Source organism: Microtus pennsylvanicus, chromosome 4, assembly GCF_037038515.1.
Source record: "Microtus pennsylvanicus isolate mMicPen1 chromosome 4, mMicPen1.hap1, whole genome shotgun sequence".
NCBI classification, from domain to species: Eukaryota; Metazoa; Chordata; class Mammalia; order Rodentia; family Cricetidae; genus Microtus; species Microtus pennsylvanicus.
In genome coordinates this window covers 57,502,162-57,526,807 of record NC_134582.1, presented here as the reverse complement: position 1 = coordinate 57,526,807, position 24,646 = coordinate 57,502,162, and the positions used below count along the sequence as shown (strand labels likewise).

Genomic DNA, 24,646 nt, shown 5'->3' with positions numbered 1-24,646 from the left:
ATCGACTGCTACTGCTTGCTGGTGCATTCACTCATAAGTTCACTCTTGTCAGAGATCACGAAAAACCGCTGTCGTAGAAGGAAAACATGAATAAGGAGCTGGGAAACCGGGAGAAAGAGAAGGGACTGACGGGACAATGGAGCTGGCAGGTGGAGGCGGGAGAAAGACCCCATGTGGGAGGGGCCTGCGCGCGAGCGGAAGGGGCGGGACAGACGGAGCAGCCCCGCGCGAGCGGAAGGGGCGGGGACGCGCCGCGGGTCTTTGTGGCTGCTGTGCACCGCCGTGGCTGCTCCCGCACGGGCGCCGGGTCTGAGCAGAGGCGGTGGCCCGTCCCGTCGAGGCCCTTGACCGCCGCTTTCCGCGGGACAGCTCGGTGGTGCCCCTAAGGCCCGCGCTGACGCTGTGCTGTAACCCGGAAGCGAATAGCAGGGTGAGAGCCGCGGGCTGCCGAGGAAGCCAGGTTTGTGGCGGGTGTTTGCTTAGCCTGGTCGGCGAGCGGCGCTGTCTTCGGTGCCCGGGGTCTCTGCCCACGGAACCGAGGTGCCATGAGAGAGCCTTGGGCGTGAAGGGCGCTGCAGACAGTGAGGGCCAGGAGAGTTTCAGGCTGAGTTAACGGGTGGCCCGTGCTCCGTTACCCGTAGGGGACTGCAGTGGTGTGACTTGGGCTCCTTGTCAGGGGTCGGGTTCTCTGGTGGGCACGGGGCTGGGTTGATGTGTAAGCTGGGACACGGGACGGTGCACTCGCCGCCTCCGTCCCGGTGGGGAGGGGGCTCAGGGCCGGGTTTTTAACAATTAAAGGACATACAGATCTCTGCATATACCCGCTCCAAACATCGTGTCATGTTCGCTCCATATCCCCACATCTAGGACGTGATTACTACCATATTTCTATTGGATTCTGAATACTCAGCTTTTGAGAACCTAAATTGACTTTTTGCATCCATAATAGCATGTTTTTTTTAAAACCCAAGCCAAGTATTTTACAGTTACTGAATTCCTCACTAAATTCATTCATAAGCCAAACCTTCCCATAATACTAGTTCAAAACAACGCCCCCACACAGTAAGTGCCTCCTATTCGCTGAAAACTTCAGTATACTAGCAGGACCAAACGGCGAGTATACAGCAATATTTTATTTAAACAAACTCATGTTTAGTGCAAATTTTTAAATGTTACTACCTTAAATGTAAACTAACACTACGTGCTATAAAAAAAAACAACTAAAAAGAAAATTAGGCTAGCATTCTGTTCTGCCAAACGCTGGACATAATGTTACATGCCTTTAATCGTAGCACTGCAGAGGCAGAAGGATCTGTGAGTTCAAGACCACCCCAGTGTACATAGCAGGTTCTAAGACTACATAGACCCTGTCTCAAAAACAGGGGGAAAAATTTGACAAAGTATTATTATTCTTAGGTTTCTGAATCTGAAAATTTTCTGTGGCTGGGGATGTAGCCCTGTGATAGAATGCTGTCTCGCATGACGAAGGGCCTGGGTTCAAGTCCCAGCACTGTCAAAGGGGGACAAGGATGTGGCTTAGTAGCAAAGTGTTTGCCTGCCATTCATAAGACTGTGAGTTCATTCCCAGCACTGAAAAAAGTTCTACTTTATATATGGAGTAAAGAATTTAATCAGAAACATGACTGAAAAGGAAATAATCTCACAATGTAATTCATATTAATATTGCATTCTTACACTTCTAAACATTTTTTCTGTAATTATGAGTTCCACACAGTAGAGCTTTGATCTTAATTCTTTGTCAAGTTATTTAGTTTAAGCCTGTTACCTTTCAATATTACAAGTTTTTAGAGATTTTTCTTTCTATGCTATAAGTTAATAGTGTTTTCATATCTTGTAGGATCTTCTCTCACGCACAAAGCTCAGTTATACTAAGGTTTCTGTAAGCTATTTCAGCCCAGAATGGCTATGGAATCCAGAGCAATTTCAACTTTAAAACCTCAGGATCATCAAGAAGAAGAATTAATACTAGTAAAAATAGAAGATAGCTTTTCTTGGAGTCAGAACTGTAAACAGAATGGAAGCACCCAATCTTGCCAAGAATTGTTTCGCCAGCAGTTCAGAAAGTTTTGCTATCATGAAACACCCGGGCCCCGAGAGGCGCTGTGCCGACTCCAGGAGCTTTGCCATCAGTGGCTGATGCCAGAGCTGCACACAAAGGAGCAGATCCTCGAGCTGCTAGTGCTGGAGCAGTTCCTGAGCATCTTACCTGAGGAGCTGAGGGGATGGGTCCAGCAGCATGGCCCAGGAAGTGGTGAGGAAGCTGTGAGTCTGCTGGAGGATCTGGAGAAAGAGTTTGATGATCCAGGGCAGCAGGTGGGAACAGAGATATGATGTCTTGTTGGGGGGTGGGGATACAACCTCGATTATGTAGTATCTTATCTGGTTAAAATATCTCTCAGGAATCACAACCTTAATATAACAGTAGCACATACCTATCTCTACCACCCATCCTTCATCTGTGACAGGAACCTCATTAACCTGTTCAAGGTTTTTACTAATCATATTTTACTGGTTTCAGGTCCCAGATAGTCCACAAGGACCATCAGTGTCATGGAAAGATTTGACATATCTTAGAGAATCCCAGGATTCAACAAGCATCCAAGTCCGGCCTCTGAAGACACAGCTAAAATATTGGAAACCTTGCCCTTCCTCTAAAAGTGGTAAGAATAGAAAATCCTTAGATTTATGTAAGTTAGGCCTCTGGTTTTGAAAATGCAGGCTTGCATTTATAAACTTGTTGCATGTGAATATCACTTGTATTAATGAAAACCAGAGGTGCTCACTCCAGCAGCTGTGACCCTCATGAATTACAGTCATCTTCCTTGTATGACCCTGACATTGATTCACTTCATTGTTTTGTAACTTTGAAGACTGCTAAAAATGTCTAATACTGTAGTCGATAAGTTTCTATTCAAGTAACTTTGAGGCCTTCGTGAGTGGTTCCCACAGAGAAAAGCAGATGCAGCCTAGTGCAGTAAATTATGGAATGCACGTAGGCACTGTGTGGGTACTGTGGCAGCACATAAAGTGGTCCAGACCTAATGTGAGAGTCAGGAAGGGCTGGAGAGTTGGCTGCTCTTGCAGGGGACATGGGTTCATGGCAGCTTACAACCGTCTATAACTCCAGATCCGACACCCTTTACTGACCCCTCTGGCATCATATGTGTACTTGGTACATAACATACATACCAGCAAAACACCCATATACATAAAATAATAAAATAAATCTTTTAAAAAATTAAATATTCAAGGAATACTTTCTGGAAGAAGAAACATCTAAGCTGTAATTTGAACTAGAGTAAAGAAAACCAGGTAAATAGGTAATTAAAGCCATTAAAGTGAGAATACAAACCGTTATGGAAATTATAAGTACTTTAATTTGACTGGAGAATTGATAAAGGAAGGTATAATGAAAGAAAATCTGAAGGAGAAAACGAGGCACAGTTATTACATCCTTTATGTTACACTGGTCCAGATCCTATGTGTAAAGGGGTGCAGCTAAAGGGTAGTGGATAAGAAAGTGTAGTTCAGAACTCAGCTGCAGAGTAGAGAAATGATTTGAGAAAAACAAGACTAGAAGCTTATTAGACACTTGGCATCCAAGAGGCTATAGTGAATGAGGAAACCTGTGCTACTCTGAGGCATAAAGAAGATTAAAGCTGAATCTTATTCCTCAGCATTGAAAGTGCATTACAGTAGATGCGCATCATTAAAAGCAGATCATGAATGAGAATAATCTGAATGTGATAAAGTTTCAGTCTTGAACGACTTGGTTAATAATGGTACTGTTTGTTAAAAAAAACTGATGTATTTGATATGGTGTATTTGGGTATAAATATAAGCAAAACTTCAATATGACAGTCTCCAGGTAGAATTGAAGATCTGAGAAGACATAAGCTTAAGTGCAAGTACTAATTGAAATCCAGGGTAAAGTTTCAACAGTGAAGATACAGAAAACCCAGTGTAGACTCTGAAGGAGTGTAGTTTTTAAGTGACTAGCCCTAAAATCTAAAACAACAGGGAGAGAAAGAGGGCACTCTCATTTCTAATTCCAGCCTTTAGATGGCTATAGGCTTGCCCTTGGTTTGAGGCCAGCCTGCTCTGGACAGGGAAAGAAACCCTATCTCAAGAGGAAACAGAACAATGAGAGGTATGGCTCTCAGTATCGTGCTACAAAAAGACTAAGATCCAAAAGTACCCCTTCAATTTATACAGTTATAAAAGCGGTGACCTTGGCAAGAGTTCTGCCAAGGAACAGTAGAGTTGAAGAGAAAGGCAGACTAGAAACCAGACTGCAGAATGGGATGATTCTAGACAAACCGTTTCAAGAAATTTCACTGTAAATGTGAGGCTGTTCAGCAGATACATAGGCAGAGAGCTTGGTTTTTAAGGAGGGTGGAAGTGACCTGCATGTAAGCTGGTAAGTGGGATTGTCTTAGGTTTCTTTTGAGTTTTATGGTAAGATATCCTGGCTAAAGCAACTTAAGGGGAAAATGGTTTGTTTTACCTCATGATTACAGATTACATTTCATTGTTGAAGGACAGTTAAAACAGCAAGAACGTGAAGCAGCGAGTTACATCCACAGTAAAGAGCAGAGAAGGATGAAAACATGCATGCCTGCTACTATACTCTTTTCTCTACTCTTACACAGTCCAGGACCCACATCCAGAAATGATATAGTCCACAGTGTGCTGGGCCTTTTCACATCAATTAACAGAAGACAGTTTCCCTCTCCCAGACACGCCCACAAGCCAACCTGATCCAGACAGCCTCACTGAGACATTCTTCCCTGGTGACCCTAGATTGTGTTGGGTTGATAATTAAAAACTAATCATTACAGGAAGTCAATTTAGAAAGAGACTGAAAATAGTAGAAAAGTAATGAGCAATTGTCTAGTTGATGTCTTAAAAGAAAGGAAAGGTGAAAGGTAAGGGAAGATAGATGTAGACTTCAGCACTGGAAAAGAGAAAAGATCCTAGGGGACAGTGACATCTTTCTAAGTGGACCCTAGAAGGGTCTATTTTCCCTTACATAAAAAGTAAGTTAGCCATATGGAGATGACATAATCCCAACGACTTGGAAAGTTGGGTAGGAAGAATCCTTTGAGACAAGAAGTATCAGGCTAACCTGTGGAACACAGAAAGACTTGAGAGTTTTGAAGAACCAATGTAAATTCTGGAGTCTTACTAATTTTATTTTGTTTTGTTTTGATTTTACCATGTCAGATTCTAAGAATAATGAAACAACAGCAAAAGAGGACATTTCAGAAGAAAAATCACCAGGACTCTCTTGGGATCCTTCATTTAGAGGTGTTAGTGAGCACAAAAGCAATTCAGAGTGGCAGCAGAGAAATTCCCCTCTCCATAGGGGTAGTTTTAGTCAAGTGATCTTCACACACAAATCCTTAGCAAAGAGAGAGCATCATGATGAATCTCAAAGATGCTTAATTCTAAGTACCAACTCTGTAACATGTCAGAAAGTTTCTCCAGAAGAGAGACCTTACAGATGTGATGTATGTGGGCACAGCTTTAAACAGCATTTCTCTCTGACACAGCATCAGAGGATCCATACTGGAGAAAAGCCCTATAAATGCAGCCAGTGTGGGAAGGCCTTTAGTTTGAGGTCATATCTCATTATTCATCAGAAAATCCATAGTGGTGAAAAAGCATACGAATGTAATGAATGTGGAAAAGCCTTCAATCAGAGCTCAGCCCTCACTAGACATCGGAAAATCCATACAGGTGAGAAAGCTTGTAAATGTAATGAGTGTGGCAAAGCGTTCAGTCAGAGCTCTTACCTAATTATACATCAGAGAATTCACACTGGAGAGAAGCCCTATGAGTGTAACGAGTGCGGGAAAACCTTCAGCCAGAGCTCAAAGCTTATTAGACACCAGCGAATTCACACAGGAGAGAGACCCTACGAGTGCAGTCAATGTGGAAAAGCTTTCAAGCAGAGCTCAGAACTGATCACCCATCAGAGGATACACAGCGGAGAGAAACCCTATGAATGTAGGGAGTGTGGAAAGGCCTTCAGTCTGAACTCAAACCTCATCAGACACCAGAGAATTCACAGCGGAGAGGAACCCTATCGGTGTAATGACTGTGGCAAGACCTTCAAAAGGAGCTCAGCCCTTGTTCAGCACCAGAGAATCCATTCTGGGGATGAAGCTTATATATGTAATGAATGTGGGAAGGCTTTTAGGCACAGATCAGTGTTGATGCGCCATCAGAGAGTACACACTGTTAAGTAACTTAATACAATGATTCATAAATAGTTTATTTTTCTCTATATTAGCCAGAACGTTGACTTTGGAGCAGGATTCCACAAAGGTAGTTTTAAAAAAAACAAACGGTCTTTAGTCAGTCTAACTTGCTATGTGTAGCACTTCCCGATACCACTGCGAATTTTCTTTAAAACTTCTTGTGATTGACCAGAGCAAGATAAAGGACCATTCCTTTGAGCTTTGCTCTTAACATTAGGAATACTCAGGAAAATAAAAAAAAAAGTAATGTAATATTGAGACCTCATTTTCTATGAGAACGTCATGGGAAAAGGCTTCATCCTGTCTGTCAGTACATCTGATTGTCTGTACCAGATAATATGAATGACATGAGAGACTGCTTAAGAAATTCAAAAGTTTTTTACTCAACAGTAGCCAGTCAACAAGAAAAGTGAGCAAACAATTTCATTGATGATTTGTTGATCCCAAGCCAGGCTCAAACTGAGCTTGAGAAGAAAAAGATACAAATTACTTTAGACAACCTGAGGGCCCTGTCCATTCCCCACCCATGTACTGGGTACTGAACTTAGGGCCTCGCATGCTAGGCAAGTGGTCAGTTCTGTTATTTTTTTATACCGGCTTTGTGCCAGTGACTAGAAATAAAATGAAAAAAGATATTTCTACAGTCTAATGGCCATTACCAGTCAGGTAATGACACTTTAGTATGGTCACTATTACAGCCTTTGGGGGTGGAGTTCGGGTTTATCTGTGTAGCCTTGGCTGTCCTGGAACTCTGTAGACCATGCTGACTGGCCTTGAACTCAGAAATCTGCCTGCCACTGTACACCAAGTGCTAGGAGTAAAGGCGTATTCACCACTGCCCTGCACTTTCCCCATTTCCCTCTTGTGAAGAACTCTGGATAAAGGATATTGAAATGACATGTGCTAGGAGTAAAGGCGTATTCACCACTGCCCTGCACTTTCCCCATTTCCCTCTTGTGAAGAACTCTGGATAAAGGATATTGAAATGACATGAAAAATGAGTTAACTAGGAAGGAAGATAGGCCAGGTTACAATGAAAGAGATTGTTTTGTTTATCACCAGGAACAAAATATGGAACATTACCTATTGAGTTCAAAATTGGCATCCTTTCTGTGAGACAGGATTACAGCCAGACTCTCAAGCACTGCATATGAGCCTATGAAGTTTCTATGAATAAACTCGTAAAATCCTAGAGTCCTTGGTCAGTGTGGCCTAATGGTAAGGGCTAATCAGTTTCCCAGCACAACCTGAGACAATGTTTAAACTACAGAGTGGGAGGAGTCCATTATATAAGAACAGCTTAGATGCAGACTCTTTGGGCTCTTAATATTGGAGTTGCTGTATTAAAAGATGCCATAGCAACTGTTTGTAATGCTGCCATTTCTCCACCTGAGCACAATCTGCCTTGTGCAGGTGCTCAAAAATTCTCCATTTCTGGGTCTTTGGTACATATTTTGTCTTATGTCAGCAATATTTAGCAGTATCCTGAACATTTTAAGGGCAATGCTAGAGCAGTGAAGACCCTGATTTTGTTGGGCCTTGCCCTCTTCTGAGGAGCCCCACAGGAAGAGTATCCTAATGCTGGTGCATGGTACAACGTGGAAAGCTAATCAACTCAAAAAGCCTTGTCATCCCTGCAGTCTCAACAGTGAGACAAAAGGCATACCTGGTCAGTTTGAGCTACATGATGGGACCATCTCAAAAACACTGGGTAGAAACAGTCAATTCAAAGACCTAATAGTTTGGAGGAATAATATACCTTAACAAAATCAAATCTATGTAGAAACAGAAAAATAATTTTTACAAGGATACAAAAGTAATGGTGTCTTGGACATTTATAGGTGAGTATGTACTAACCAATAAAAATAACAAACTAAATGCCTAATGTAGATGTTCAGTAGATAATGTTAAAAAAGGGAGATACCCTAGATCTCTTACATAGGATCAGAAGGAGATGTAACGGGTATTTGTCAAGGGTTTTGCGTATGTTAGTCATTAGTACAAATCATATTGTACACATGGGAAATGGAGGTTATAGCTAAAAGGTCCAGAGTTTTAACTCAGAACTACAATTTTATATGTACTTTATACAATCCATGAAAAAGTCCCACTAACATTTAAATCACAGATGTGCTAGTGAACAATACACATATGTCCAGTCATGGGAGTTACAGTCATGTTGGAGTAGGAGTGAAGGTGGTATTTATTTTCCATATAAAATTAACAAGGATTTGAACATTAGGACTCTTGCTGCTAATGAGCTGTGAATACATTACCTCTGGCAATCAGTACCAAAACCCTTCAGCACTGCATTGGACCTTGACACTCTACCCAGAAATATACTTAAGAAACCATGAATATGCAGCCTTACAAGCTGTTAAAACATGTGAAACATTCATGAGATATTAAATACACTATATACAACATGAACCCATGTAAAACATTACGCATTAAAAATAACAGACATACAATGCCAAGATGGTTACTTCTGGGTGGTGAAGTTACAGGTAATGTGCTATTTTTGTATTTAAAGTTTTACTGCAAAATCTAGCACTGCTTATAGAGGGAGGGGCAAGAGAATATAGTTCAGTTGTAAAGCATAAATTTACCATGTTTAAGGCCCCAGGCTTAATTCCTAGATCCGTAGCCCTAGGCGAGCAGGTAGTGAACAAAAGCCCAAAATAGTGAAAATAAGTACTTGCCTTCTAAGACATCCATGTCTCAAGTTTTAACTAACTTAACTCTGATCTTTCATTGTTGATGAAATCAGTGCAGATATACTTTCATAATATTGAAGGAATCCCCTTCAAATTCTAAATTCCTGTGCAAGTTAACTTTCATGCATGATGATTTATGGCTCAGAGAAGCAAGTGGTAAGTATTTCAGAACTCCTGTCATTAGTGCTTTCCCATGAGTTCAGCAGACATAAACAAGTTAGCTCATCTGTATTCTCATGTTAGAGGAGCTGAAGATGATTTTACAGTCAATGTCGGTCTTTATGCTTTATGGACACCAACAGCAGCTGAAAGGAAAACAGCCAGTGCCCTTCTCTCTGCTCTGCTCTTCCTCTTGCTCCAGGAGCAGCCTGTAAAGCAGTGCTCGCCTCACATGGAACTTACCTTCCTCCCTCATGCCACAGCCTGCAACTGTATCTGAGAGGACTGAGTTTCCAAGTCATTTGACAGTGACCTACTAACCTACTTCTGTTTGTGAACCGCTGAAGAGGAAGTCACATCTCGGCCATAAGCTTCATATGAAACCATCTCAAAATTACCCAAAACATGGGACTAGAGAGATGGCTTAGAGCAGGAACTGCTTTTGTAGGGGACCAGAGTTCCATGCCCAGCACCCACACTGGGTGGTTTACCTCCTGTAACTCTACTCCAAAGGGATCCAGTGCCCGTTTCTGGCCTCTATAGGCATTTGCATTCACATGCACATAATTTGATGTCAGACCAAAGGTCTTTCTCAGCACTTAGCACTGCTGAGGGAGGCTATCTTGGTGGATTTAGTATATGTATGAATTTAAAAGGGTCTTGATTTTTCACTCCAGTACTCCAGCAACTCAAAAGTCTGGCTATCACAGCTTCATGCTATTTCATTTAATTCAGGAACTAGAAATTAACTGTGCTACTTCCCTTTTTTCTACACTCCTTCCTACCCTCCAGCCTAACTCCACTCATACAGTGTTTTTACCTGAATGATTTAAAAGCAAAATTTTAAAATTTCAGTTTTATTACAATACATTCCATTGCATGCTGATACTAAGCAACTGGAGTGCATATTGAACATAAAAATATTAAAATTAGAAAATTATACTAGAGATTTTTACCAGAAATATTAGAAATACAGAAAAACAGGAAGTAGTTCAAAAGTTAATCTTGCTATGGGTAACACCATTATGGATGAGTTATACTTCTCAATGCTTGCAATTAGAAAAAGGGTTAAATGATACTTAAAACACTTGTCATCTATAAGAAAGGCAATTCACGGTCCATTTGAATTATCTCTTTAAGTCAGATCTTACATAACTGCACATCCTTTGGAAGTGAGAACCATATCCATTTTTATCTCCTCTATTCACAATAGCTATTACCAAGTCTTCAAAAATGGTGCATTTTCCTAAGTAAAAATTACCATCAGCAATCGTGGGTTAATTAAAACTGCCAAATTAAAGTTTTGAAGAGTCTGAGAGATTGACTCAATATGTATTTCCCTCAAGTGGCTTATCATCTGCAAGCCTAATGCTGAGACGGACTCCAGACTCCAGTGTCCCTCAGCTTCCAGTGTATGCTGTTTCCTTGGTGTACACCAGAAACACTAGTTACACTAACTGAATACTTCCAGATCATAAAAGTCTCGTGATCTGAAACAGGTTATCCAACTCAGGCTATTACAAACAGCAAAAAAAACCAACCTGGCTTCTGAACTGGAATCAGAAAATTCCAGCAGGAATCGAAGAAACAGGAATGTCTCCAGATCCTCTCTTCTCATCATTCCATGTATGTATTATATAAACTCTGCCTCTGTTCTTCTGCCATTAGCCTGGCTAACTTCTGTATTTTAGGTCTCAAATGAGATATCACACCCAAGGAAATATTTAGTTAATTTGTAAATCAGGTAAAGCATCTCTGGATATCTTCCAACAGAACCCTACATTTATCTGGCGGTTATTGACACACTCTTACCAGAATTACTTGATTAATAAATTTGTATATTCCATTAGCCCTAAATTTTGAGGGGGCAATGATCAAGTCTGTTCTCCCAATGGTTAGGCCCAGGAGATACCAATAAGGAAGTAGACTACATCAGGAAGCTCAGGGTTGAAAGAACTGGCAATGGGGCAGACAGCTTCCATTCCTCAGATATTAAACTGACCCAGGACATGACATTTCAAGGCCTCAATTCAACATTTCAGACTTCAGGAACTGAAAAATGCACTCCTGCCAGACACTGCACTGTCCTCTTTGGCTGGACAGTGACCTTTGCATTTAGAAGGAGATCGTGCAGGATCCACGGTCATGGACTCACATGGAGGTGCTTAATGACAGTTCTATCTGTGGTAGGGAATGGGTGAAGAACATACTGGTGAGAGTCCTCATTCAGAGTGGGTCCGTCTTTTTAAAAGTCTCTGTAGACAAGATCTAGATAAAACTCTTCCAATATGTAAGCTGTTTGTGTGGGTCTCTTAAGAGAACTTAACTAGGCTGGAAAGAAAAAGTCTTGCTGTCTGGAAACTTCTAAATTTTGTGGAATCTCTCCTTCAAAGTGAATTCCTTGGATTTCACAATTACATAACTCTTACCCACAGAGCTGAACTCTGGTGTGTGCTCTCTGATGCTGCATAAGGCCTGACCTATGCCTAAATATTTTCCTACATTCATAGCATTCATAAGGTTTTTCCCCAGAGTGGGTTCTCTGGTGCTGGGTGAGGGCTGAGCTTTGATTAAAGGACTTTTCACATTCATTACATTCATAAGGTTTCTCACCAGTATGGATTCTTTCGTGTTCCCTAAGAACAGAACTTCTCCTAAAAGCCTTACCACATTCAGTACATGCATAGCCTTTGTCTCCACTGTGAATCTTCTTATGCTGAATAAGAGTGGAGCTCTGGCTGAAGGCTTTCCCACACTCTTCACAACCGTAAGGTTTCTCTCCAGTATGAATTCTCCTGTGCCTAATGAGCCCTGAGCTACCCCTGAAAGCTTTCCCACAGTCACAACATTCATAGGGTTTTTCACCACTGTGAATTCTCTGATGTCTAACAAGATCTGCTCTGAAACCAAAGGCTTTTCCACATTCTTTACATGCATAAGGTCTCTCTCCAGTATGACTTCTTTGATGTCTAATCAGCTTTGACCTATGGCAAAAAGCTTTCCCACAATCCAAACACTCATAGAGCAGTTTCCCTGTGTGAGTTCTGGACTGCGCAGTACCGTGTAAGTTTAGACTGAGAATTCCTTCACCTTCATGACACTTGAAGGTATTCTGTTCTGTGGGGGGTTTCTTGTTAAAGCTTGCCAGACTGAAATAGCTTTCCTGGGAAGAAAGTGGACTTGTTTTGTTGCTTGCATCATCACTTCCTCTTTGCTTATTGTTGTCCAGATATCCCATAGTTTCTTCAACTATCTGTACTGGAGAAGATTCCCTAGGAAGTCTTCCTGGAGATGCCATGGCCACTGATGTAACACATTCAATAATTTCTTGCTTTGCTGTTAGTACTTTGTCAGTCACCATCTTGCTATCTAAAAATGTGAATAGGGTGTGTTATTCTTTTATGTTAAAAACACTATAGGAGGAACAATAAATAAAGGAAAAGGGTAAGTGCTGGTTCTCAAGAGATGGCATGGTGATTTTTTTTTTTCTTCAAAACAGGGTTTCTCTGTGTAACAGTCCTAGCTGTCCTAGAACTAACTCTGTAGACCAGGCTGGCCTTGAACTCACAAAAACCTGGCTGGTTTGGTGATTTAAGAGGGCATACTCTTGCAGAGGACCCTGGTTCAGTTCCCAGCACCCACCTGGTGGCTCATAACCATCTCTAACTCCAGTTCCAGGAGATACAACACCCTCTTCTGGCCTCTGTGGGGACCAGGCATGCAGGTAGTGCATATGCAAACATGCAGGCAAACACTCATACGTTTAAAAAAAAATACCAGGGCTGGACATACAGCTCAGTGACTTTAGAGTGCTTGCAAACACAAGGCCCTGGGTTTAATCTCCAGGACTGGGGAGAGGGATACGGGTGGGAAAATGAGAATTCCCTAAACAGAACTCGAGAGTAAAATGGACAAAGAATATAAGTAAGTATTGGAGACATTGACAATTGAACAAGAAAACAATACTTAGAGGTGACAAACAGTAATACCAGTCATAAACCAGAAAGGGAAGAGATGATTCTAGGTTAGATAACATGAAAAAGGAGAAGAGGTTATACAGAATCAGGAATAAGATGACTTAAGAGTTGTAGATCAGCAGTACATCTAACAAAGTAGGAGAGCATGTGATACTATAAAATGTTGGGGGATAGATAAGTATTGGACACAGGGAGGTGGGCAGGGAATAGAAGGCAAGATAGCACTTGCAAATTCTGGCAAGTTCCTAATAGGGCAAATCAATATAAGCAATAGAAAAAGACAAAGCATTTAGGAAGAAATACAGTTATAGTGACACTTATTCAAAGTGGTGCTTATCTTAATGGAAAAAGGCTAGGTGGTGGCACACACCTTAAATCCCAGTACTCAGGAGACAAAGACAAATAGATCTTTAAGTTTGAGGCCAGCCTCATTTACATACTGAGTTCCAGGCCAGCCAGGGTTCTATACTGAGACCCTATCTCAAAAAAAAAAAAAAAAACAAATAAAATGCCCAACAAAGCACTAGTATATAATCAAGGCATAAAAATAGTGCACTTGTTGGGCATAGTGGTGCATGCCTTTAGTCCCAGTATTCAAGAAGCAGAGACGGGTGGATTTCTGTGAGTTTCAGGCCATTCTGGTTGGTTGACACAGTGTATTCCAAGACAGCCAGAGCTACTTAGTGAGACCCTGTCTTGAAAACAAAACAATAAAAGTAAGTATTAAGTGAAATGATGGGACCAGAGAAAGTTTGCATAAATCAGAAAAACAATTTTTTCCCTGTTCCCAAAAAGACAGCAGGCATAATGGATAAGGAACACAGTAACCTCATGTCCAAAAAGTACAGTCATACCCTAAGGTACTAAGTAAGAGCTAGAGCTTCAACCAATGATACATTAAAGGAAATCAGAATCTGTCAAGACCTTAATAAAACCAAGTAGAGGGCCAAGTGTGGCGTACACCTTTAATCCCAACACTCAGGAGGCAGAGGCACAGGCCTTGTCTACATGTTGAGTATCAGGTTCAGGACAGTCAAGGCTATGTAGCAAGACTCTCAAAAAACCAAGACAGCGATAGAAAGGGAGGTGGGGGAGGAGGATTTAGACATTCTTAGGGTTTGCATGCTGTTTGTTCTCTAAGGCTTCTCTGTTGGGAGTTTGGTCCCCAGCATAGTGATGTAGCAACTGATGGAGCCTTTACGAGGGCAGGCCTCCTAGGATATCCCAATCAACCGTAATGCTCTCAAAAAGGATTAAGATGTTTCCCACGGAAACTGAGAACTGGTTAGTTCTTGCAAGGACTGTTCTAAAAGCCTGAACATAACCTTGAGTTGGTGTCTCTGCTGTCGCTTTTATGTGATCACACGTTTGTCTGTACTCTCATAACCAACGTCATGATATGATGTTACAGAAAGGACCCTAACCAGAAATGAGCCAATGAAGGTAACACAGCCCTAAATCTCCAAATGTACGAACAAATAAACCATTTTTCTTTATGTTAACTGCTTCAGGTATCTCATTATATTGATTAAAAACTAATACAGATGCCAGGCTATGGTGGTACACATCTTTAATCCCAGCACTTGGGAGGCAGAGGCAGGTGAATCTGAGTTTGAGGCCTGCCTGTTCTATAGAGTGAGTTACAGGACAGCCAAGGTTACACAGAGAAACCATGTCTCAAATAAATAAATAAATAAATAAAATCTTTATCAAACAACAAGAAACTAACACAGACAATTAGGTATTATTAGCTATTAGTAGATAGTTCTCTGTAAGGCAATATGATAAGATCATTTTTTAAAATGCATTTGAATGTGTAAGGTTGAGTGGGTGTTTCTAAATTAACCTCAGTAGATAACTTACGTGATTACTTTGGTGAACTGCCAAGGTCTAAGGTCAGGCCTTCAGGCTTCTGTCCTCCTATATCTAATTCTATCAACATACAACAGATTGACCTCTTAGGGCAGGCTCATACTAGCCAACCTCTTGTAACTATATAGTACAACTGTAATAAGAATAATGTAAATTACATAGATTTGACTAAGGCATTCTCTTAATAATTAAGCTTCGTGGGACTGTAACAAGATTGCTTGGTGAAAATGAAATCAGAAGCAGATGTGACAGGCATTAGCCACTGGGATGGCTGATGTCTATAGAGACGTTGTCAATAACTTAAAAGTCCTTTCGGCTCTAATCCTTGGCATCTGTGATACTTTGATTTATTGCCTCCTCATTTCAAATCTATCATTGTCCTATCCATAATACTGGCATATGCTAGCATGTGTGTTTTATCAGTTGAGTGAGTTAGAGGGACAGTGAGGAAGATCTTTCTCTTTATTCCTACAGCATTTAGGACACCAAACAACAAACACTAGAATAAATTTCAAAGAAGCTGTCCACTTTGGCAGCTTCCCAGCAAATTTTATACTAAGTCAAATTTCCTGGCAGGCTTTTAGTACCCTAAAGGTGGCTGTGCTGGATCTAGCCTGCTGAGCATTTCAGAGCACACGTCTTCGTCTGTCTGTGACTGTACCTCTCTAACAAGATCAGAGGTCAGCCCTCGCAGGAGCAGATGACACATGGCACCTCTCGCGTATGTGTTCCGAGGTCTTCCCACCTTAGCCCTGTACGTTCTAGAGTGTGACTTTTAGTGAGACTACACAGTCATCAATGCTCTGCTACTTTTCTTCTTGAGACCATCTCGTTGTGTAGTCCAGGCTGGCCTGGGTCACGCAGCCCTCCTACCTCTCAGCCTTTCAAGTCGGTACTGGTATTATAGGTGTATGCCACAACATCTGGCTTGCAGCTGACAATTTTTAACATTACATTTTCCCTTTCCCTTCTTTGAAACTTCCTTATAAGTGTGACAAAAATACTTTTGAAAACACCATTAGTCTTGGAATATGGCATCAGAAAATCTTATGAAAGACTTTAATTATTAATCCAAGTTTTAAAAATTATATTGAAATTTCAGATTCTAGGCTGAGCCAATAGAAGAATACTTCAAAGTCAGCATGATTTTCCACAATACTTAGTGACAGCACAGATGACAGTCATAAAGAAAGTCTTGGCACATTTGATAGTGCTCACCTTCATCCTCAACCCTAAATGGTAGGGTTGCCCCAATTCTCTCATGGAAAACCTGAGGCTCCTGGGGTTCACTCCTGCAATGGTCCTCCAAGGACGGCAGCGGGCTACTCAGAGGTTTCTGTGTTCCCATGGGTGTCATTTCTTGGCCAAGAGCTGTGTCCTAGAATAACAAATACCAGCACTGTGACTCATGATATACAGGAGAATCACCAACAGCGATGGACAAGACAGAAAAGCCAGAAAACTCTTCAGATGACTAGGAAAACAACATCACCACCACAGACCCCATGACTTGAACTAATGGGTGAATAATTTATTTACCGAGAGGCAGAAACTGGCTAAGATCCCGAGAGCCGAGTCAGTGCTACTCATAATGGCTTTTCTAATAACCACAATAGATCAAAACCAACAACAACAACAACAAAAAAAAAAAAAACCCTTACCTCTTACCTGCTGTTTAGGTTCATCAAATTCTCTCTCCAGCTCCTCCAGCAGAGTAACAGCCTCCTCTCCGTTTCCAGGTCTGCGCTCCTGCACCCAGGCCTGCAGCTCCATAGGCAGGATGGCCACAAACTGCTCCAGCACCAACAGCTCCAGGATCTGCTCCTTGGAGCGCTCCTCTGGCCTCAGCCACTGCTGACAAAGCTTCTGCAGTTGGTTCAGAGCCTCCCGAGGCCCAGTGAAGTCAGAGTAGCCAAACTGTCTAAACTGCTGGCGGAAAACCTCCTGGCTCTGGAGGTTTCCCTGAAGACTGAGGTCCTGTCTCCAAACATTTTCTTCTTCAACTTTCACAAAGCTGAGTCCATTTTGTCCTTCTGGAGCAGGACAGGCCAAGGCTGTGGCCTCTCTGAACATCCTGAAAAGACTACCTAGCTGAGGCAGAGAGGAGGTGGACAGTGTTCACGTTACACAGAGAAAGTATGTGCTCAGAATGTAACTACATGTTTATGGAGGACAGCCACTTGGTATACACCACTGAGAGCAGAGAGACTGGCCCGCAGAGCTAAGGAATGCAACTCTCTGGTTACTGTGCCTGTGTAGAAAACGGGCTAAAAGGGTACGGTACTTCCATACAAATGATAATCTTTAGATTATTCAAGACTGTTTTCAGAACATGAGACGAAATTTTAGTATAGCTACAATCAAGTGACCTTCAGTAATAACATTAGGGATAATAGTGCTCCTTAAGGACAATCATGATTTGTCCATTCTCCGAATGAGGCTTCCGAGGATCATAAGATGACCCAGGCACACAGCTAATGAACAGCAGAGCTGGACTTTGCATGCAAAGTATTTAGCCCTGTCACAGTCTCCCAAAAGACAGGAACTCAAATGTAGCACTGGTCATGGGCCAGGCAGCTTACAAGAGCTATTTTATTGGATTTCAACAATACCTCTGTGCAGTAAATACCACCCCATGTTTTACAGATGAAGTCAAATATCTTGAATTTGCCTGACATTCAATCACTAGCTGTTTTTATTCTGGAATGGATTGCCCAAACCAGTCTTGGTTGTTCTTGCAAATTAGTAATGACGGCAAAAATGTTTGGATGGGGTCACAGGAATGCACAAAGAAGGGAAGACTGTTCCTCACTGAAAGTCACATCAGAAAATTCCCTTCATTATTTCACAAATACTTAAAAATCTACTGTGTGCTATGCAGACTGCTAAACAAGTCTCACATTAAAGTTTTCTTCCAATGGCGGCCTAGTTCAGTGTGAAGTAACAACAGGTAAACAGCATGATAAATCAGAGGAGAGTAAACACAAGGAAAAGACCAACGACTAATACCAGAGAGAGGGGCCAGAAGAGGCAGGGAGCTCAGAGGAGTGTGATCTGAGTGACACAAATGGTGTGAGAGGACATGGCCTCTCAGAAGCTGACGGTGGTTTAGGGCCAGCAGACCGATGGCTGTCACCTCCAGGTATAGCTCAATTAGCCACGGAAGATGAATCCTATGACAGATCCAGTCAAAATCTCCAGGAATATGGCTTTATTAAATGTCCCAGGTATTTCTATGCACCCACATTTAAAAGTCTATGCCAGACCCTGGAACACTAATGGATACTAAGAGAAAACATACCTATAGCAGAACAGCCAAACCACCCATGGTCTGAGCCAAAGCCACAGCATGGCTGGAAGGTCTGTCTCCCAGGCAGAGTGGTATGCAGAAGAGGTGGGTCCACAGTCATTCAGGTGAGAGACTGTAATGGCTTGAGGAATAGGACCCAAGATACAGAAACTGAACAAGACTTAGAGACCTACTTGGTAAAGGTTTGGAAGATAGAGGGGTCAAGACCAGGTATAGTGTCTCAAGCCTGTAATCCCACCATTTACTAGCCTGAGGCAAGAAGACTGAATCCCAGGTAGCTCAGGCTACATAGTGAGTTCTAACCTACTGAGAATCTAAAGACAGAATTCGGGTTTCTGGGCACTTCTAGTGGCTGGAAGATGATTGTGCCATATATTGAACTATTCAGTAAGAAAATTAGGTCTGAGATACCTTCAAAGCAACATTTCCTCTGTGCTGTGACAGATATTAACAGATGCTTCAGAAATAGCCAGGGACAAACAACATGCACACATACACATAAACCCAGGGATAAATAACATGTACATGCATACCATATAAATAAATATATACATATATACAGTGTAAGTGTATATATATGTGTGTGTGTGTTTGTGTGTATACACATACACACAAATATAAATACACACACATATATTTTTATATATTTTAGAGACAGGGTTTTACCATGTAGCTAGGGCTATTCTCAAAACCCACAATCCTCCTTACCTCTGCCTCTTAAACACCTCCCAAACTCTTAAATTTTAGTATGAGAGAAATAATAGCTACTTCTTTTCTTACTAAGTCAATCAGGATTTAAGAAATTTCAGGGCCTCATAGTGATACCTTATCTCAAAGAGGGTGGAAAGACAAGATGGCACAGAAGACACAGAGGGTGGCTGAGAAGCATTTATAATCATAAAGAATATGTTATGATTATCCTCCAGTTCCTTTCCAGTGTTCCCCATAAAATTAGCCCTAGCATTTCCCTTTTCTGTCTCTCTTCACGTCCCCTGTCCCCCAAGATTCCATACCCTCACTTTCCGTTAATATCCATCAGTTAGTCTACAACTTCTACCTGATCTCCGAGACCTAGTTGCCTACAGTTGCTCATTCTCATCATGAATTTTCATGAAACTCTCGAAAGGACTTTAGATGCAGCATAAGTCATAGTATTATACTTCAAAAAGTCACGGGGTAACCACCAAGCTGATTTTTGCCAGCTTAAACCAGGATTCAGGTCAGGCAGTGGTGGTGCACGCCTTTAAACCCAGTACTCAGGAGGCAGAAGCAGGTAGATCTCTGTGAGTTTGAGGCCAGCCTGATCTACAGAGAGAGTTCAAGGACAGCCAGGGCTATGCAGAGAAACCCTGTCTTGGGGGAAAAGCAAAACAAAATAACAGAAAACCCTGTGTTCAGGAGACAGGAATATCCACCTGGCTGTGCGGCCAGTAGCTGACACCTCAGCAGTCCTCTCGAACTCTTTCCTGCTGTTTTTACTTCCTACTTCTGGAGTCTGCCCTTCCAAATCTAGTTATCACCCCAATGCTATTCCATGTGTGAAACCACACAACTTAACCACCTGCTGGGCCCAAACTCACTCAGTCCCCACCAGCCTGTTATCCACACTGTAACCAGAGTGATCTTTGCAAATTGAAAATATTATATTCCTCTGGCCAACTTTTGTTCACAGCAGTGTTTACTGATCAGGGTCAGCTGTCAGTTTTGACTTTTGATACCTAATGTGATATCAAGACTGTTCTTGGGAAGCAGGAGAAATGGCTCAGCAGTTAAGAGCACTAACTGTTCCCCCAAAGGAGCTGGGATCAAGTCCAGCACCTACAGGGCAGCTGAGAGCATTCTGTAAATTCAGTTCCAGAGGATTCAATGTCCACTTCTGGCTTCCAAGGGCTCTGCAAATACTTAGTACACAGAACATGTAAATAAATGAAAAATAAAAGAATCTAAAAGACAAAATAAAACAAACAAACAAAAAGACCATTATGGGCCAGACTGGTTTTCACGGTGCATCACTCACTAGCTAGCAATCAGTTCTGGCTGGCAGCTAAATATACTACTAGTAAGACTAGATATATTTCTAGTAAGGATGCTACATATGTTCCTTGCCCTGGGACAGTTTTTAATGTCCTCATGTCACTCACTGGGGATTGGAATGGGGTGACTTCTAGCTCAGTCAGATGCACCTAAATCAGATCCCAGTAAGTACACCATCTACAAAGGATCCTGAGATGTCAGTGCTGAGAACTCTGATTCAGTCAAGGAGTTGTAAGAGACAAGGTTCAAACTACTTCACTTTTTGAAAAAAAAAAAAACACTTTATTGGGGTGGGGAGGGTTTGCTGGAGATGGTTCAGTGGTTAAGCACACTTACTGCTCTTACAGAGAACCCAGGTTCAGTTCCCAGTAACCACATAGGGGCTCACAACCACCTTAACTCCAGTTCCAGGGACTCCCCTGCACATGGTGTACATAAATGCACACAGATACACATAATACAAACGCTTTAATGGGACTACTGGTCTTGTCTATGACTCTACAACAATCTATATTGTTCTGGCTCACCATTGTGAGCCAAAAATCACTCAACCCAAAAATAAATGAAACTATACACCACAAATACATATATAACTGAACCTACAAATGTGTGTGTGCATGCGCATGTCCGTATGTGTACGCGCTCACGTGAATGTCAGCATGATCAAAAATGAATTTCAAAGAAGCACTGGTAAACACTGTCAGGTACCTAATACAAACTGGGAAACGTTTCCAGAGCACTTGGCAGATTGCAGGTAAGTGATTTAGCTCACAAAAGCACCAATGTTGGAGTCAGACAATCATACTCTGTCTAGTAATCATGGTGAGATTTTACTCAGCAGCTGACCTTTTCTGAGATTGCATTCCCTCTCCTGGAAAGAACAAGGTGCAATAGGAGCTCAGGCTGCTGGTATGTTAAACACACTTTCACACAAATAGTCCTCCTCCCAGTTCTCACAGCAGGCAGCAACTCGGTGTGAGCATCCTTTCTCTGGGAACCAACAGATCCAGAATCCCCTCATCCCAAGGTCTCAGGAAGGCTCTCACCCTCAGGACCACTCTCCTATCCTAACCACTTCAAGGTCAGCAGCAAACAAGCGTGAAAATCTCCACCTCCCAGGGTGCGCTGAAGTGACTCAAACAAGCAAACACAAAATGTGCTTCTGCTGCTCCGCCACTGCCATGGTAAGTCAAGATTCTTACCATTTCCCCTTGCTTTTCCTGCCTCCTGACTGGGAGCTTTCGTGTCAAAACAGGGCCCATCTCCTGAGGACTGTAGGAACAAATCTAGCCTTTCCAACTCAATCACCTCCTGTTCTCTGTCTCACCACACCTGAATAACAATAAAACCACATTTTAAAAGTGGCCCAGTAAGATACTCAAGGCAAGAGGCAGATCCCATTCCACAAGGAGTGAGTTACAAAATAGGCCTCACTGGGAAATTTACCAAAAGGACATCAATAAAAAAGCCCAGGTTCTTGATTCTCCCATCCTCTCACAGAGGGCAAGTCTAGAGAGGCACTGCAGTGTTTCAGGGCCACACCCCCACTTCTTAGCATACTAACTGGGGAAGCAAGCTTGTCCATGAGGATATAAAGTAACCATTCTGATCAGAAAACCTGATTCAGGTGTCACCCAGGAAATGGTGAAGGAGGTGGGAGGCACTGAGCTTGGGTCCAAGCCCTGCCTGGAAGGCAAATCCAGGCCCCCAACTAGCCATCAGTCTAACCAAGAGGAAACCCCCAGGACCCTTCTGGGCAATCCTCTCCTGGCAGGGAAGGCTGTAACCAACTATTAAAGCATCTGTCCTGAAAGTAACATGTTAGAATGTTCCTGCTTGATCATTTAATACTTAACAACACACTGGGCCTTCGTAGTAGATCCCAGCTTTATCAGCCCATTTTAAATGTCTCAACACGCTTTGTCTTCGCAGCATGCTATAGTGTAAATTCAACTGTGCTAAGAGAAACAGTATACCCAAGCTGCCCCACCCATGGGGCTTGGGAGGTAATCTGGACTGCTGTTTCATTGAGTTTGCTTTTGTTGAGTTTGGTTTTTGTTGTTGTTGTTTTGTTTTTTACTTTGAGCTGGCCTTTAACAATGTGGTCCCCCTGCCTCCACCATCTGAGAGCTGGGACTACAGGCCTGACTCTGGAGTCCACATTCTTGATGCTGCCTCTGCTGAATGCTGCTCACATCAGCGTTACTAAGTCAGGGTGCTCACCAGAGAGCCTGGTTTTCACAAACTTGTTAATATTTATTGTGTGCAGACACTCTATTAGGGGCTGGACAGTCATGAGGACATTACCCTGCCTTACAGAACTCAACAGCGGGGTAAGAAGGGGCGGCATGTGTTAAACAGAAGTACACTTGTATCTAATAGTGAATACAATTACAGAAAGCCAGACCTGGTAGCACAGGACTGTGGGCTCTGTGGGGGAGGCTGAGGCAGGACTTCGCCAAATTCAAGGTCATCCTGGGCTAGAGTGAGCTCAGGGCCAGCCTGGGCAACAAGTGAGACCCTGTCACCAATTTTATAATAATAACCTAGAGAGAAGCTGGTGCTCTCAGAGTGTTTAATAAAGGAAAGCCAAGACCATGACTGAGATCCGGCCCTGGAACCAGCTTTGTTCTCAAGCAAAGACCTGGCAGCACCCACAAGCAAGAGGCGCTGGTAAGTGGGAGAGCAATCGGTGTAAAAGAACCGCAACTGGGAGCGCGCGGCAAGCAGAGGTGCCAGATGAGAGACAGGCGACCTGCGGACCTAGAAGAGGCCTGACACAGCTCCATGCTCTCCCTGAAACGGGCGCGGGACGAGGGGTAGAAGAGAGGGTGTACGGGAGGATGGCGGCCCGAACAGAAGGGGCTGGAAGGCATCAAAGCCGAGGGGCTGCACCTTGGCACTCACCTCGGCTCCGCAGGTAGCCCGAACCGCCCGGGGAAGCGGGGAAGCCACTAGAAGCACTCCCCCCGGAAGTGGGGGCGAGAGGGTCCCTCTAGGAACCCCGGAGGACTACTATTCTGTGGCCGCCGTGCTCTTTGGGGAGTCTGTTAGGGAGGGGTGTACTGGGAAAAGAGTGACTGAATACATGATAAAATTGCAAAGAAATTTTACAGTGAACCAGATCTTGAGAGCTGAATCAAATCAGTGCGTGGAAGGGAATATCAGGTTTTCAAGAAATGCTCAATATCAGTACTATCCAATATGGACAACATTGGCCACATGAAGCTACTGATGATTAAATTATGTGTACTTTCCCCTCAAGTTGGTCTGGCCGCAAAGGACTCCCTGTTGATGATTATTCTTTCCCAACTTTATTAAGATCATTGTTTAAAGACAAAGCTTTCCTGAGAGCCAAAAAAGGTGTAAATCAAAATACAGGTGTTGAGCCTGATAGAATACCTAAGTTATGCAGGTTCTGAAATACCCTTCAGAAACCAGCACTCACGTTCTTTCAGGACTCTATGGTGAACTACATATAGTCTTCTAACAAAGCTAGTCATTTCTATGCATGTATGGTTTATGTTTTCTTAAAATCAAGATTACAGCAGGCAGTGGTGGTGCATGACTTTAATCCCAGGAGGCAGAGTTCGATGGATCTCGAGTTCAAGGACAGCCTGGTCTACAAAGTGAGTTCCAGGACAGCCAGGAATGTTACACAGAGAAACCATGTCTCTGTACAAATAGATTGGGGAGGGGACGATTACAAACATCAAAAAGAAGAATGTTCTGCTGTTTTCTCTGACCCCGGGTCTGTTGCCCAGTTCTGCTATTCACTGAGCTTTGTACAATACATAATTCTGTGGTCATGACACAAGAGTCTGCATGCGTCTCCTCGCTTTTCCATGAATCTTCAAGTTGAGAGGGCTCAGGTTTTTGAAGACCATTCTAGATCCTGTGTGTCTGTTGTAGCACAGTGTCTGATATAGCAATAGTCACTGAACAAATAAATTCACATAGTCCTAAAAAATTCCAATGTTATCAAGGCATTGTGGCACTTTAATCTCAGCACTTAGAAGGCAGAGGCAGGGGGATCTTTGTGAGTTCTGATTTATAATAGTGATTTCTAGAAGAGTCAAAGCTACATAATAGAGACTCCGTCTCAAAAATAAAACCCAGTAATAATAATATTAACCCAAGGCTTCATTCCATGACCATGAGTCTCTGCTTACACCTGTGGCTCCTAGCTTGACTCTGCTTTCTCCCACTTTGCTCCTGCTCCTTTCTGCTTTGTCAATATCAAATTCCAGCATTAGACTCCTAGTCACATGAGCACATGAGCACTGCAAG

At 42.6% G+C, this 24,646-nt stretch overlaps 2 protein-coding genes across 11 annotated transcripts; one reads left to right on the top strand and one right to left on the bottom strand.

Moving 5' to 3' along the window:
- Positions 1 to 223: 223 nt before the first annotated feature.
- Positions 224 to 7,436, top strand: LOC142847907 (zinc finger protein 397-like). 2 transcript variants are annotated; one of them, XM_075969174.1, is made up of 4 exons: positions 224 to 430; positions 1,859 to 2,334; positions 2,540 to 2,681; positions 5,248 to 7,436. In XM_075969174.1, exons 2-4 carry the CDS (start codon positions 1,921 to 1,923, stop codon positions 6,273 to 6,275), a joined length of 1,584 nt encoding a protein of 527 aa, XP_075825289.1. In that variant the 5' UTR covers positions 224 to 430; positions 1,859 to 1,920; the 3' UTR covers positions 6,276 to 7,436. The 2 variants fall into 2 exon arrangements, with proteins under 2 accessions (XP_075825289.1, XP_075825288.1); XM_075969173.1 differs by having other exon boundaries at positions 224 to 460.
- Zscan30 (zinc finger and SCAN domain containing 30) lies at positions 6,647 to 23,327 on the bottom strand. Of its 9 annotated transcripts, XM_075969180.1 has the most exons (5): positions 23,264 to 23,318; positions 16,681 to 17,103; positions 16,231 to 16,390; positions 15,004 to 15,072; positions 12,447 to 12,532 (listed from the first exon to the last, which is right to left on the bottom strand). In XM_075969180.1, exons 2-4 carry the CDS (start codon positions 17,083 to 17,085, stop codon positions 15,008 to 15,010), a joined length of 630 nt encoding a protein of 209 aa, XP_075825295.1. In that variant the 5' UTR covers positions 17,086 to 17,103; positions 23,264 to 23,318; the 3' UTR covers positions 12,447 to 12,532; positions 15,004 to 15,007. The 9 variants fall into 9 exon arrangements, 7 of the variants coding, with proteins under 7 accessions (XP_075825290.1, XP_075825294.1, XP_075825292.1 ...); XM_075969175.1 differs by lacking the exon at positions 15,004 to 15,072 and having other exon boundaries at positions 6,647 to 12,532; positions 23,264 to 23,327; XM_075969179.1 differs by lacking the exon at positions 15,004 to 15,072 and having other exon boundaries at positions 6,647 to 13,835.
- Positions 23,328 to 24,646: the final 1,319 nt, after the last annotated feature.